This window comes from Papilio polytes, unplaced genomic scaffold (assembly GCF_000836215.1).
Source record: "Papilio polytes unplaced genomic scaffold, Ppol_1.0 DF821289.1, whole genome shotgun sequence".
Classification (NCBI taxonomy): Eukaryota; Metazoa; Arthropoda; class Insecta; order Lepidoptera; family Papilionidae; genus Papilio; species Papilio polytes.
In genome coordinates this window covers 4,833,923-4,849,792 of record NW_013527915.1, presented here as the reverse complement: position 1 = coordinate 4,849,792, position 15,870 = coordinate 4,833,923, and the positions used below count along the sequence as shown (strand labels likewise).

The 15,870-nt window shown below is 34.0% G+C and overlaps 1 protein-coding gene across 1 annotated transcript in view; it reads left to right on the top strand.

Moving 5' to 3' along the window:
- Positions 1-4,418: 4,418 nt before the first annotated feature.
- Positions 4,419-15,870, top strand: part of LOC106109141 (partitioning defective 3 homolog) — a 19,252-nt gene continuing 7,800 nt past the window's right edge. The window contains exons 1-3 of the mRNA XM_013290545.1: positions 4,419-4,602; positions 7,098-7,385; positions 14,318-14,512. Of these exons, the coding sequence (XP_013145999.1) occupies positions 7,263-7,385; positions 14,318-14,512 (318 nt within the window). The 5' untranslated portion in view covers positions 4,419-4,602; positions 7,098-7,262. The remainder of the gene's footprint in view (positions 4,603-7,097; positions 7,386-14,317; positions 14,513-15,870) is intronic.

The following is a 15,870-nucleotide window of genomic DNA, read 5'->3' as shown; positions in this document are numbered from 1 at the left end:
GTGAGAGTTGTGCATTAACAAGGCTTTAAACAATACTGCAGTTAGCGTTCAGTGAACACGTCGCATACGTTTTGTTTATATACGAGGTAATGTAATATTGTGGGCTTTTAACATGTTTCCGCGTGGAACAAAGCGAGTCCCGGCCAGGTACGAGGACACGGATTGAAAACATCGAGCCTGCATACCTGCCACGTGATCCTATTGTTAAAATTCCCTGCGGTACATGCAGTTAGGGATGTTACTTCTTGACTTTGAGTTTTATTGTCGGTTTGTTTATTTATGTTAAATAAAAAATTAATGATATTGGCTATCAAAAAGTGTGTAATTGCTAATTTAATAAAATACCAAAATTACTTCTCTTTTAAATGTATTGTGTATTACGTAGAAAATTTAAAAAATAATATACTGTTTGATGTTTTTTTATGTAGTAACGTTAATACATGATTTTATTTTAAAAATAACTGAATAAGTATTCGCTGACTTGTACATGCGAGTCAAAAAGAGGCATTTTTTTCGTAGATAAAGGCACGTACACACTAGTTGTGTATGCGGAATGCGGGCGGAATATTGATTACTGTAATGTGTTATCATTCCGCGGCAGGTGACCCGCTTAGGTCAGTGTTAAGCCACAATAAGTACCAAAAATAAATCCTAATATGTACGATAACCTACATAGTTAATTTATCTTGAATATTTATGTTTTTATCTCTAAAATTAATTGTAAAAAAATGTTTGTATGTAAACAAGAAGTCTTTTGCGCTTTAATAATGGAATCATTGTACTACTGTATTACTAAGGCAACTTGATCTTATTACAAGAACTAAAAGCAATAAATAATATAAAGATATACTGACAACAAAGGCTTACATATGCATATCACTCTCGTTTTCTCACGCGCGTCACCCTCTGCCGCGCCTGGCTACTCACCTGAAACATACCTCGCTCTCTGACCGACACTACAATTACCCACTTTCCGCACAAACGCAGGTTTCCTGCGCTAACGAAGGCACTTCAGGGTTTTAGAGCAGGGATTTCCTGACTCATTTCCTATTTTATCGATTAACGCCTATAATATCGTAAAAGAGATTAGATTTTGAATCGTTTCCCAATATGAAGTTGACTGGAAAGTAATTCGAATAATGTTATTAACACTTTCCCGAAGTAAACTGTTGATAAAAAGGATCGACGTACCACTGATCAAATAGCAAAATCAAACAGAAGACAAACATTGTTGAGTCGATTATGTTAGTGTATCGATTGAAGCAATGATATCGCACTTGAGCTCTTTAGCGTTTACTAAGGATGATGTCTCTGAGTGTGGCAGTTCTAATGTTTAGTGCTATTAGGTCAGTCTTAGAATATTCTGTCAATTTTACGCTATGTTCCATTAATTCCCAGATCTCGATCATTTAAAATCACGCAGGTAAAATGATGCGATCGACATTACAATAGTTTTTATATGCTATTGTTATGCTGGGAAAACATAACCTAGAAATTCAATTTCTAAATTGCATTAGGTACGTAGTAACGCGTCGTGGCTAATTCCACTTTATAGATCACGGAATAAAATTAATAAACTATGCCATCCTAAATACCTAATGCCTATATAGGAATTCTAATCTTAAGCCTACGTTGCCAGTCTTTTTAGTTGGGTTGACGTTTGAATAAAAAATAAATTAAGTAAAACATTTTTCTTATTCCTTCAAAAATTGTCACTCATATTAGGTAAGAATATTTTTTGAACGGTGAACAACCTTAGAATTGATGAGGTGATTATATGTCAATGAACTTTGTTACACATTCAGATCCAGTTTTGAGCGTTGTACAGCAGTTTATGTAAATATCAAGTGAGCGTGAAATACCCATGAGAGATCGATAAAACGACGAACTACCATCGACGATAAAGCTCTTACATTAATTGACAATCAAGGACATTCAATTTAAACTCTTATACCTATTAAACAAAATTTATTATGGCTTGGACAACGCTGATTAGATGGTTTGCTGGCCCACGCTAAGTAATCCTATAATAGAGCTTACTACTAGATCGTATAGAAAATGTATTTAGTTGGCTTCCTGTGATTTCTGCCTTTGAGAACATTTAAATAGTAAACAAATAATTAATATTTATACATTCCTTTAACCGATTAATCAAATAACAGGAAAACTAAAATTTAAGGAATATGTGGACACGAAGTCCGCGTAGATGTAAACAATACTATTAACTTAAACTTTGTATTAGGAATAATTTAATGATTCTAAATGCTACTAAATACATTGAGATTTATGCAAATTGGTGCAAATAACTCACAAAGTCCATCTTAAGGTTTTAACATGTAACTTTTTTTTCGTAAATTGGACCAGATTAAAAAGAAATAATAAAACAATTTACACGTTAGTAAGATAAATTTGAAAAAAGGAAAGTAATACTTACGCACATTAAAATAACCAGACGAATTGATAACCTCCTTTATTGGGAAGTCGGTATGAAAGGTTGATTACGATACATTATAATTTAATAAATATAATTAATTGTAGTTACTCGTTTATAAGCATACATTTATATATATTGCTGAAAGTTTTAGCCTCGATACTTTGACTTAAGTAAGCACGCAACTTAGGCTGTATCTATGACGAAAGCTTATTAAATCGATGCTACTTTATCGACAAAATAATAACCCTAAGTATATTTTTTTTTATAATTTCATTAATAGTTTTTAGATGTTGTGATGATAAATCAACGAAAACAAAAAAAAAATCCTACCAAAATAAAAATTTTAACTATTAAAATTTTGAATAAAATTGATATTTTATATGGAGCTGTTTAATGTAATCCAACTAAGGTACAAGTAAGGTAAAGTGTCTTGTTATTGTGTACACCTATAGTATTTGTCCTCTCCTTGGTTTACGGCAATTTTATTTTCACTAATGTTGATGTTACTTAATCTACGTACAGCGACATCTATCTTGAGGAATCTAAAATAATTCTCCACAACTTTTATTTTTAATATTATTAATTTGTCCCGCAGTCTGTATTTTATTTGTTTCGTCTTGCTTGGTTAAGATATTTTTAAGTTTAATTTTTACACAGAAGCTTTACGATAAAACAAAAAATTAAGCCGCCTTTTAAGAATCTGAACAATAAGAAGAAAGGTATAAAAAGGTGTATTTTCAAACAAAGAAATAATAATTGTTTACTGATATATTTTTTTTATTCTATTTCGTCTCATATAAAACAAATACGTATTTGAGATGTAACAAATTAATCTTGTAATGTATTCTTAGTATCTCATAGCCTGGATAGATGGCGCTGTTAACATTCTAATTAACCAACAATGATAACATTATAGGATACATTTCTTATATTGTGTTTCAACTTTTAATTAATCATAATAAACGACATGTATGGGAAAACACTCGTAACAATTCTCCTAGGCAAACACAAACTTGCGCCGTTCATGATTCGTCGGTTACATACCTTATATAATGGAATTACATGTAAACGTATCTATTTTAAAAACAAATCTATTGTTACTGTAATTATTTATGTAATAAAGAATGTCATCAGGATGTTAGTTTGTTAGCAGGTTTCATGAAAGAATGTAAGGCTAAAATTGCTATTCGATTCTTGTAGGAGATGGCTTTATCTGATATTTTGTCGTATTTGAAAAAAATATTCAATATGTCTGCTTTTACGTATTTTACTAAAATTGACTAATGCAATTTTTAGGTAAATCTAGTCCAAAAAAACATGAGTCAGAAACATCCCTTTTACACAAGTTACAAGTGTTTGAATAGTGGAAATCCGCTGTTTTAATTAATAATTTATTAATTTTGACTTACAACTGGGCGCTCCGTAGCCGGTTGGGTGCACCGGCCACGACGGTCTCGCTCCGCCACCCTCGCGCGTTGACCCGCGCCACCGCACCCCTGGGAAACATTACAATTACAACGTACCGACTTATTTGGTATTACTCATGTAATTTATTATTTCCGTTTACCTTTCTTCTGCCTTAAGCAGTACTTAATAATAACCACATACCCCTCTTTCGAGCGCTTAAAATAATAAAAAATGTAGACAGTTTGAATTTAATAACGCCTCTTTTCGGGTTCTGATTGGAAAAATTAATTGATTCGAGTGCATTTTAATTTAAAACGGTGCTTGTTATCTTACCCGTTAGTTGCATATTTGAAGAATAAAGTAACTGACTTAGTACTTGGCCATAAAGTAAGCTTGAAGGTGTATAAAATATTTGAATCATACTTAAGGTAGTACAGGTGTTATGATTATTTGCTCGGCATGTGAGGTGAGCTCAATGGCCAGGTCGCGAGGGGCGCGGTGTGCGGGGCGAGTGCGGCCGAGTGGCCCCCCGCACACCGCCCCGCGGCCGGCGCACGCGCAGAAAGTCGAGCCAGTCGCCCGCCGTGCAGCCTCCGGTTTGTTTACATCCTTTGTAATTGGTGACGTTTTTGTTATAACATTGTGTGCAATGAAAAACTCATAAGTGAAAACGTTATCTATTTAACAGTGGCAGTTTATTTGATGACGTCGACAGTGTTAGCGAGGTTCAAAAGTCTCGAGTTACGCGGTCTGCCAGCTAGGTATTTGCATTGTGCAGAAAGGTTGCACGATCCCCTCTGCTGTATATTGTACCGGTGAAGGCGATTGCGATGTGGTAGCCCCACGTTACGTGGTACTCACGAGCGTGATTAGAAAAATTCGTCGCAATCATTAAAAAAATGACATTCGAATTTTGAATGTCAGGTTTTTTAAATTCGGTGTATTTAGCCTTGGTGTGGAATTCGATTTTAGCCTATCCAGTGTAGCGTGACTGCACGCCAGCCCGAGTTCCTTAGCCGATTATACAAAATAACGCAACGAGCGATAATGTTCAATTAATTGTAATATTACAAACACAAAGAGGATAGTTACTATTTCAGTTCTTGTTTAAAAATTTCCTAAATCACACCTGAGTCTTCAATGATGATTATAAAAAAATTGAACATTTCACGTCGGTACATTCGTAGTTATTTTTGTACTTGTGTTTTGTTTTGAACTAACAATGCTATAGTTTGTAATTGAATGACCTTTTTATGACCTGCGTTGAAATGATTCTATACATTTAATAAGGTTGCTGAGAACAAAGGTTATTCATGATTCATGAAAATAAAAGTCTGTTCGAAACAAAGATATGATTTTTTTCTACAAATTTTTATTAGTAGCTTTACTTTGATATTGTTCTAGAAATTTAGATGTTTAGTTAGAAATCAGCCTCAATAAGACGGAGCTGTTTTTACATCCCTGATCGTTTAAATACATAAAGACGACAAGTACATTTGACACAGAGTAATAAAAATGGTTGTGAAAAATGTTATCAGATTGTTACACAATAATGATTCTGGGAGTTAAAGTTACATACAAATTACCACAATACTATGTAACAATTTTAATCTTTTGATGTAATTATAAAACCATCTCACTTGACCAGTTTTGAAGTCTTTAAAATAGGGTATTTGAAAATTTACACGATTTGTTAAGTTCAAATAAATTTTTACCTATACTATTACTTAGCCATACTATTGTTAAAACTTTAAACCAAGTGAATGCAAATTATTGAACGAGAAAAGTTTATACAGCATGTTAAAAAACTCCCACGTTCCAGGGCTCGGTTGTCCTCCACCGTTGACAATGGCTCCGACCACATGCAATGTAGAAACCGAGCATTAAATTACCAATTGTTCAAAGATTTACAACAGAAAAAGAACGAGAACATTCATTACACGCAGATCGGTGCATTATGCAAACCCGCCGATGTTATGTTGGTATTCTTTTATGAATTATGGATGAATTGAATAAGATAGGTGGATAGGTGTTGAGACAATAGTAAGGGCTCAGCCCATCGCATTATAATGTGAAGACCTGTACAATGTGTTTGCAGATATTTAACAATTCAGATACCTTATTCATAAAAAAATATTATTAGACGTAGAATTTAATTTGTAGCTTAATCCATTATTTTTTTTATCCAAAACATATTTTTCTTGTAATGTGTAAATTTCTCTGTAAATCCCTGAATTTAGCTTTTGTAACCTGATCGAAAATCTTGCTTATTTTATATTAATGTATAGTTCAAAATCACTTCACTCCATGCGTGTTGTATTACACATACGGGCTGTAATGAAATTAAAAAAGGGAAAGTTTAATATGGCGCGGTATATCAACTGCAATTATTAATGTCTCAGTACACAAGTACTCTGTGTACTTTGACTAGATATGCATATTACTTACTCTATTTTACAATGTATATTGTCTATTTTAATTTATACTTATATATCTATAAAAAATCTATACTAACATAATAAAGAAGAAACATTTGGATTTTTGTATTTATTGAAATAACTCAAAAACTACTGGACCGATTTCAAAAATAATTTTACTATTATAATGAGTAACATAGACTATATTTATTATTTTAATTTCATGCGGCTGAAGTCGTGAGTAACAGCTAGTTTTAAATAAGCAGAGTATATTGAATTATTATCCAGATTTATTGAAAGTACCTAATTATATTATTATTGACGTTTGCTCCTTTCACATTCATTACGTTCGTTAGAAAACTTAACACTACTTTCTTCGTCCCATTTGCTCATGGAGCGATGTGTCGTCGATGAGTGGCTGACTTACTCGAGAGTATGCCGATCTCTATCTAGGGCCTACAGCCTCGTTAGCTTTAAAGATTATAGCGTATGATTAGTTTACAAGAGCCTTGCAGAAAAATTTGTGCGCGCTTTGCAATGATTATAGATAGAGCTCGTACAAGCGTGAAGTAGAGGGGATGCCTAGATAACACGATAACGGCCCCTAGCGCCGTCGAGACCGCATCGCGCTACCTCGCCTGTATGTTTTTTTCCAACTGCAAGTCTAGCGGTACAGTTGTCTTAGTCGAAGCTTATCTAGTTTGTGGTGTAGTCTTGCTAAAGTTTTGCTAAAGTTACATTTCAGTTCCTTGTAAAAGTGGGATAATGTTACAAAACGGTGTTTTTGTTACTGCAAAATTAATCAATGCCGATTTGTTTATTTGCTGTTTTGTTTGCAGTCGATTGTTTTAGTGCCTAAATAGTCGTTCTTAGCATGATAAACAGAAAAATAGATCAACATGTCAATACAAAACCGTTAAATAAGAGGGAATCGTGTATTCATTTGATTTTAGTTTAGTAAAACAAGTGAAAAATATTAAAGTGATGTGTTAAAAGTGTTTAAAATGAAAGACTCTGCGCCTCGATGTGAGGATGTGGCCGACAAACTGGTGCGGCTGTTTGGATGGCGGCAGACATACCCCGTGCAAAAGCTGCAGAGGAATCTACTGCCTAAGAACAGTGAAGGGGTAAGATCTAACATTCGTATTACATCTTGGATTATATCACAAAACTATCGAAGACATTCAATACTGCTTGTTTTTGTTCTACTTCGCTCATATAGAAGTAGATGTCAGCTGATACCTACGTTCTAACAAGGACCCGAGCTGACTGATGAATAAGGAATGTTGTTGAGAAACATTTTAATAGGGAGGTGCTAAAACTAATTTATAAGAATTTGCAGTAAATATTGTAACCAATCGAACAGAAATGAATACTGTTACTTGCGGAAGAAATGCTTCTTGAATTACTATGAGATCAAAACTTGTTTACATAAACGATATCGGACTAATCTCGCGCACGTACAAGTCAGGAACGTAAACTGCATTCAGCGTTTAAACATATAGTGCATACAAATACTCCTTTCAAATACCACATTGTAGGAACACCTGAAGGAGTATCAATATTTATTTAAGAAGTGACAAAATATTTTAGGATGTCGATTTTTGTATAAAGAAGAGCATTTTTCAATAAGCAAGACTCTTGTTATGTCGTCATTAGCTCACTATACGTTCCCAACTTGGGGCTAAAGAGCTTGCCTAGGGGTAACTAGGTTTGTTTTTAAGGGATGCTCGATACTACATTAACGTTCCAAGTTGCGTAAAAATCTCGTTCTTTTGTTGTTATTAAATAAGTACCAAGTTTCTATGGTAAGCAGGTGGAGCGAGGTAATCTGACATTCCATTATGATACGCATGAGCCAGCTGCAGTGACACACGCTAATTGATAGTGCGATAACAGCGCTGATAAGAGGCCATTAGAACAGCCAACGTGTAAAAATATAATCGCTAATATTTTAATCATCGAAATATGTGGGCGTTGATTTTGGGAGTTGAGTTGAGCTGGTTTCAAAGATAATATTGCAGTTTTTATACGTTAACGAGCAAAAAATTTCAAATGTACTCTTTATTTCTCTTTAATAGAGTTTTTTGTCTATAGTTAATTTGAGTTGGACATGAATATGTTCTATGTAAAATGGTATACGTTTATTAGGTCTGGTGGGTATTTGAGCCGAGGCATTGTGGTCGCACAAAGCAGTTTCCTGTGTATTCTGATGCCTGACAATTCATGCCTGCTCGCTCCACGGACAATAATTAAAAAGATAACGGACGATGATCGCATTCACATTTCAATTTTATTATTTTTAACTGCGCAATGTACTGTTTTGAACTGTCCTTTCTGTAATGTATCATGCGTGATTAAAAATAACGATAAACTGCTCTCTCATTTGTTTTTACGCTGACGTTAATATTGGCTTTGACATTATTAGTTATATTCTACGGTGTAGCTAATGTTGAAGAAAATGAGCTCGCTTTCACAGAATAACGGAGTGATGTTGCCGCTAACTATAGCTGTGATTCTTGATGATTTGTTGGAATATAGAAAATTACAGCAAATAGTATTAAATTAAAATAATCTATGTGTATCTATGAAATGCAATTTCTACGCCAAATAATTAAATTTCATACAATATCTTAAATGAATTTGTAGTTAATGACTTCACAGATAATACAACGTTACACTATTATTAATTATATTAACCAAAGATGGATATATCAGTTCATTGACTTGCCTTGGTTTCCTGACGAGAGAGATATTCAAATAGATTTGTGTTTGACTCGCCGCTGACTCTCTAAAATTGTTGCCTTAGGCTCAAGAAAGATTAATTTGCTGTCCTAATTTCCCCGTGTTGCTGAACATTGCACACAAAACTAAATGTATATATGCAAATATTACTTCGATGGTACTCATACATTAAAAGCTTGTAATCACAAGACAGTAGTAATCAAAATATTTTGACAAGTGCGTCGATGCGCACTTGACAGTTTCTCACGACTGCCTGTTTATTGAGCTCTTGACAAACATTGAACGTGACTTAGCCTAGAACTTCTGTTGATAACGTATTAATATCGTTAAAATGAATTAATATGGACCATAAATATTCAAGTACATTAAACATTTAATAAAATAAAACTGAATACGCTTAATAAGTAAAAATATTCAGATAATGAAACGAGTGTTTTACCATAACGGTACCAATGTCTTTAAATTTTAGTTGTGGTGACAACCGTTAAGTTGGACATCCTTGATATCAGATTATACTATCAAGATGAATTGTGACTTGGTTTACAATAATGGAGGCATGTATAGGATGTTTCAAACTTTACAGCGGCGTGCAATTTTTTTATGGGGCAGCACTAGCTAAATATCAGCATAAACAAATAATGTATGTTGGTGCGTGTATGTTATTACAGGTGATCTGTTAAGACATGCTCGTTGCTTATCACGAGCGGAAATAAAGTGTGAATCTTTTAATACTATTGTCAGTTTAGCGCGGTCGGTGAGCTGTCGCCGTGGGCGTCGGGTGACCGTACACTCAGCACAGTTTTAGCGACTCAAAGTATCCACAAACAACCGTTACACTACGCTGCACTTTTGTTCACAGCCATGTGAACCAATACCTAATTAACATTCCTAGCTCTTCGTACCGTGAACATGTGACGTCTATTCAAGGCCTGAAAGTTTTTTCGCCCACTTTCTGTAGCATTCTTGGAAGATGCTCTCATTTATAGGCCTCTATCCACAGTTTAATTGAGGTGAAATGGACATCGAATCGTTTTTTTTTTTTTTTAAAAACGGCTTTTCTAAAGTCAGTTTCGGTATGTTTTTAGTTTTTCAACTTAATCATAGTCGTTGCCTTTGTTGTCCTTTGCAGACGCTAAACAAAATACGATCGACATCCCACGCTATCCGTGCCGATTCATCTTTGTTACTATTACTAAGATTAATAATTAATTATCTACATATATGGCAAGTAAAATCATTAATAATGTAAATAAACCAAAAAATAATTAACAGGTTTAATGCATTATACAGCTAGCGGTTAGTGACCTTTTCAATTAGTGTGAAAATTCAAATAATAATTTTAATCTGTATTAGATTTTTTAAATACGGAGACGAATTAAATAAACACACATTTAAAGGATTACTATGTCAAATATTGCATATATTAGTATAAAAAGGTAAAGTTATAAATTAAAATTATTGACCAATTCTCAACGTTGAAGATAAGAACCAAAATGTCAAATTTTCTCATAAAAACAAATGATATCGATTGTTAGATCATTATAGTTTTCAGCGAGTGCAGCTGAGACCTTGAGCTGAATGAGTATCATTAGTTTCTGAAGACCATTAGACGGTGGAAACGCGATTTCAAAGTCGTTCAACACCTCACCAGTATCGCCCGCGACGCGGCATAGCGTGATTGTGTCGCGCGTTCCGATAAAAAAGTAATAAAAAAAAAGTTTTTCTGAAATCGAACAAGTGTTTTTGATATGTTTGAAATTTGGTGTTTAATACGTATTGGTGCTTGTACTACAGTAATATTGATTTATTTATAATTAATTTAAATTTATTTATTAGCCTGTGTTACTGCAAATAAAAAAACAATAAACTTTTTGTCTCCTTACAAATATAGTGCAAAATGTCTTACAACTACTGTGTTATTTATTTAGAAAGTTGTGTTTCGTGTATATTTTTTCTCATGTCTTTATTTTCTTTCATATATGTATATATCTGTATGTTTACGAGGATTGCGAAGAGTGCAATGCAATAAGCACTTAGCGCGGTGAAGGCATTTGCATAAGAATTTCGCGAACTACCTTGAAATAACTATCACTTATGTTATTCAAAACTTCGAAATTATTATGCCTATCGATACAATAGTCTTCTTACAAAATACAAGTATAGAAAAAAAATTTATAAACTGAAAGCTATTCCTTCAACGTTTAGGCTGCCAAAGGTCTTTTATTACATGTATCTCATATTAAATTAATACTAAGGGAGGCCCTTAGTAGACATTAGATGCCTCTGAGTGCACTAGTATCGAGGAAAAACTTTAACTTTATCAATTTTGGCAAAGCTATAACCGATATCTTATTATCTTGTCTTTACTGATATAAGGTTGTTGACGTATTGGAGTCCATCTTCTATTCTATGCGCGTGACGCACACCACCATAACCGCATGCATTTCCGTCGCCTTAATCCGTATTAGGGCGCGAACAAATTGGATACGACTGCGATAGTAAAATTCGATTCCATATCAAACACGTCAAGTTACCGAACTTGTTATCTAAACTAAAAAGGTTAGAAGATCGCAAGTTGACTCAAACTTTATTTGATACTTCTCTTTTCGGATTAATCACTGGCCCTTGTATGTTACGTGTTTATCATTTTTAAACAAATCTCGACATTACTTTTTTTGGACTTAACGAATATAGTATAATGACGAACAGACACAAATCATCTCAAGACGTAATTCGTAAGACGTAACTTGAAGTTGTTTGAGATAATATGTCGTGTTAAGACTTTTCTGGATCAACTTAATTTTGAATTTGTTGTCGAATCTCGTTTTTAGCTGTTAACTATGACTGCGATTGGAATAAAATAAGTCACTGTTTATATCCTTAGTCAGCTATATAAGAGGAATATAAATAAATCTATATACCTTCGAAGGTCAATAGTCATAATTCTGTATTGTGTAAACATCTGTTTATTTAACTTCGACTTCCCGAGTACTTCTATGGTATCAGTAGCGTAACTGTAATAATATGAACTAATGTCGAGACGCGCGGAAGCGATGCGTTTTTTCACTATTCTCGGAAGAACATTGCGTGCATTGCTACGATTGCTGCATTCCTGGTATTCGCGTCTTACACACGTACGGTCCGTAGATCACGCATCTTTACAACAAAACTGTTTTCCACTCACCTAATTTCGTTATTAAATGTTATTTAAAACTGACCGTGATATGCAACGAAAAATGCTTAGTAATGTTTTAGCAGTACTATTTTATATTTTGCCATTATTGTATATAAACAAGATTGTCCAAATCCGATGTTCGAACTGGAAACTTTCATTTGGTGATCTATAACAGATGTGGTCAGTTAGTTGTGAGCCAGTGAGGCCGCATTTGGTCAGCGGCGCACGAAGGCCAAGGTCTCATCCGCTAACCCGATATAAAACGATTAGAGGTTAAACGGAAAACAACCGTCAATTGTAGATAATGCTGGATGTACTTAATTTTATGCGTCAATGAAATATTTTGGTTAATATGTGAGAATTGTATAATAAATTTCACAACGAGATTTACAATTGCAACTAGTTGTTGACGAGAACTTTCCTTACTTTCCGAAATGTTAATACCTAAACTACTTACAATTATAGTATAGTATACAATAAACTCTAATGTCATGACTGAAATCGTAGAAAATACAATTATTTTTTGCGATGTTTTTTTGTCAAAGTCTTTTCAACGTTAGTAAACAACAATTTTTAGTTTTTAACTATAAGCACCATTACGCATTTACTGGTTTTTATCTTTTTAATCGACATTGTCATTATTGTAGTGATTGATCTCAATAATCGTTTCACAACTTGTGTACTAAGTGTGTGAAATCGAGTGTCAGTGATGTGAGGATTTGCGGTGATGGCAGTGATGATGGAGGCGGTAGCTGCTCCAGTCCCTCCCCCGAGGGCCAAAAAGCTAGCTCGCTTAGCCCGGGAGAAACGAGACCAAAGAACTGTGACTTGGGTAATTAATTTACAAATGTAAACAGGGATTTTTAGCTCGGATCCTTCGTGAAAGATTTAGTTTGTTAAATGCTATTTTAGTTTCTTGGGGAATGGATTTTTTTTTTGGGATTACAATAAGTTATTTAGGAAATCCTAAAATGTACGAATACTGAAGGTTAAATACTAAAAGCATGATTTGTAGTCGAAAATAATCTAGTAATTAGCCCAATCACGACTAAGGCTGAATATTTTGACGTAATATTCGAGAACATTCTTGATTTGAGTTATTAAATGCACGCAATATCATAGCGAACGTAGTTTCTCGTTTAATGAGATTGTTTTAAAGACATAGTTATACAAACTGAACGTGGTGAATGTAAAAGTATTATAAACATTGGAGTGAATGGAAAAGTTAACTTGCAACGCTTACAAACTTTCCATATTTATAGACTTGCAGATTCTTATTATTTTCTATAAATCATTGGTTATAATTTACTCCATCACTAACTTCGGTTACTAAAATGAGTCCTTACTACTCCTACTCCTCTTACTCCTAGGCTTGTGACACATTCATTTCCTTTATGTATATCGACGTCGTGGAAACAATAAAAAAAATGTTTTCCACGGTATTTTCGATATAAATAATGCATCACGATTATGTAGTTCCTTCAAACACGCAATCTGTAGCCTTGGGAAAATGTTTCGCTGACCAATTGAACGATGCATTATTACTAAAGAAATAATTCATTGGTATCATGCCACTGATTTTTTTTGTATTAAAAGATTTTTGTGGAATTATCTTATTTATACATTGTTCTTTTAACAGATAATTAAAAATATTAGGTTTTAACTACTTATAACAGCTCGTATAAACATAAATTTTACACGTGCCGTAATGTTAAACCATTCAAGAATTAATTTCAAGTCTACATAATATACTGACAGCGGCTGACATCGTTCAGAGCTAGCGATGTGATGCGCACAAAGGTTCGCGGACAGGACAACAAAATGGTTGATGAGCAGACAAAAGGCCTGAAGAACGTATCGACATACATGATGTTCAACGCCATTGAATGAATTGAAAGGCGCAAATAAGGCGTGGGAACGTTTTCACATATGCCTCGAGTTTAATTTCATAGCATGATAAAAACTATTTAAATTCGCTAAACCAACAACGATGTGAATCTTCACGGTATTGTTATACTTGTTTATGTAGGCACAACGATTTATATGTGGGCGTTACAGTTAACTATCTGCAATTAACACTAAGATTAACTTTCTATATCGTGAAGTGGTTGTTTTAATTTTTTTTTATTTACTTTCCAGGGACCAGAGACATGGGTAGGTGTGCGTGCAATACGCGCAAGCTCGGGAGGGATCTTGGACCCGGACGACCGCGTGTGCGATGTGGCAGACGACCGCGAGACGCTGACCGCGGAGTGCCAGGGGCAGCACCGCGCCGCACAGGCTGATGGCGCCAGCGGCTCCTCCGCCGGCACCGCCTCGCCAGATATGTTTAGAGTATGTTCACTACATTTTTTCAGACCTCTACTAAGCGACTAACCTCGGTATTCTGGCTGAAATTTCTATGATAGTTCGGTTTTGGATCATGAATAACCTCCTTATTGATTTCTATTTACTATACACTATTTAGTAGTCTCTAGTCAAGCTAGTAAAAAAATGGGCTAAAGTACAATATAATACACCCAATGAGACACAGGCAAAATGTACTTTTAAAATCATACGACGTGTCTACTTCCGTATTTCTAAAGAGAGCATTAATTTACATATCAATGTTTTTTTGTTGTTGTACGTTTTACGTAATTTCAATAACATAGCAAAATCAATTTCAACAGAAAATTAAACTAGTTGTCAGTGGCAGAATGTTCACGACTTTTGTCACTGAAATTAAAAATGAAAAAATACCGGGAAAACAGTTCCAGGATCAGACGTGTCACAACTTGAATGTGGGATTATTGAAGAAACATTGTGTATTGTAAAATAAGTTCAATCACTTTATAACATGTCTACAAGTAAACGTTTGTCGATTTGTTTTGATATTAGAATGGGCTCGTGTTTATCTGACTGTTGTCACAGGAATTCTGAAATAAAGGTAAATAAAAATATTAATTGTCAATTAATTGGTTATACTATGTTAAAGTAGTTTTTAACTATCATTTGTTTTAACTTTGAACAAAATATCATTGAGTTATAATTTTATTTTTTAAATAAATAACTATTTACAGATTGTAAAACATACAACATGTAAAGTGTCGATAAAAAAATTCCAACCTAACTCCCTTAAGTCCATTTTAATCTTACGTTAAACCATAGGAAAAATTAGTTGTTAATTTAGGTAAACTAATAAGATTACAACGTAGGCCGTTTGGTTAGGAAGCAGTAGTCGTAATTTAAGCTCATTAGACATTTTTGCGCATTCAAATTATTCACTGCCAGGCTCGGTGCCGCCGATAACAGTACAATGACAGCCACTACTCACCGCACCGCTTACATTACTATTGTTTTTTTTTCCTTTGTTAATTTATCAAATACTGAAACACGTAGATATGTACGTGTTATATGCAATAATGCTCCGTTTTTAATATTAACTGGCACTGTTTGGATGAATTTTAGAATCTTTTAAAATTCTCATTTCAATGTTATACGACATATTTAATTCCCAAGGAGTTAATTAAATTATAATATTCTATTAATTATTTGCATATTTCAAAGATTAAAATTATTATAAACTGGCTATGGTAGTACACAGCAAAAGGTGTAGGCAGAGTGTCAAGGGCATATAAAGTTAACTAGTTAGTAGTCACACGCTGTAAAGTATTCTATAAAACGCTAAATGTTTCCTTTAAAATTTTTTTGAT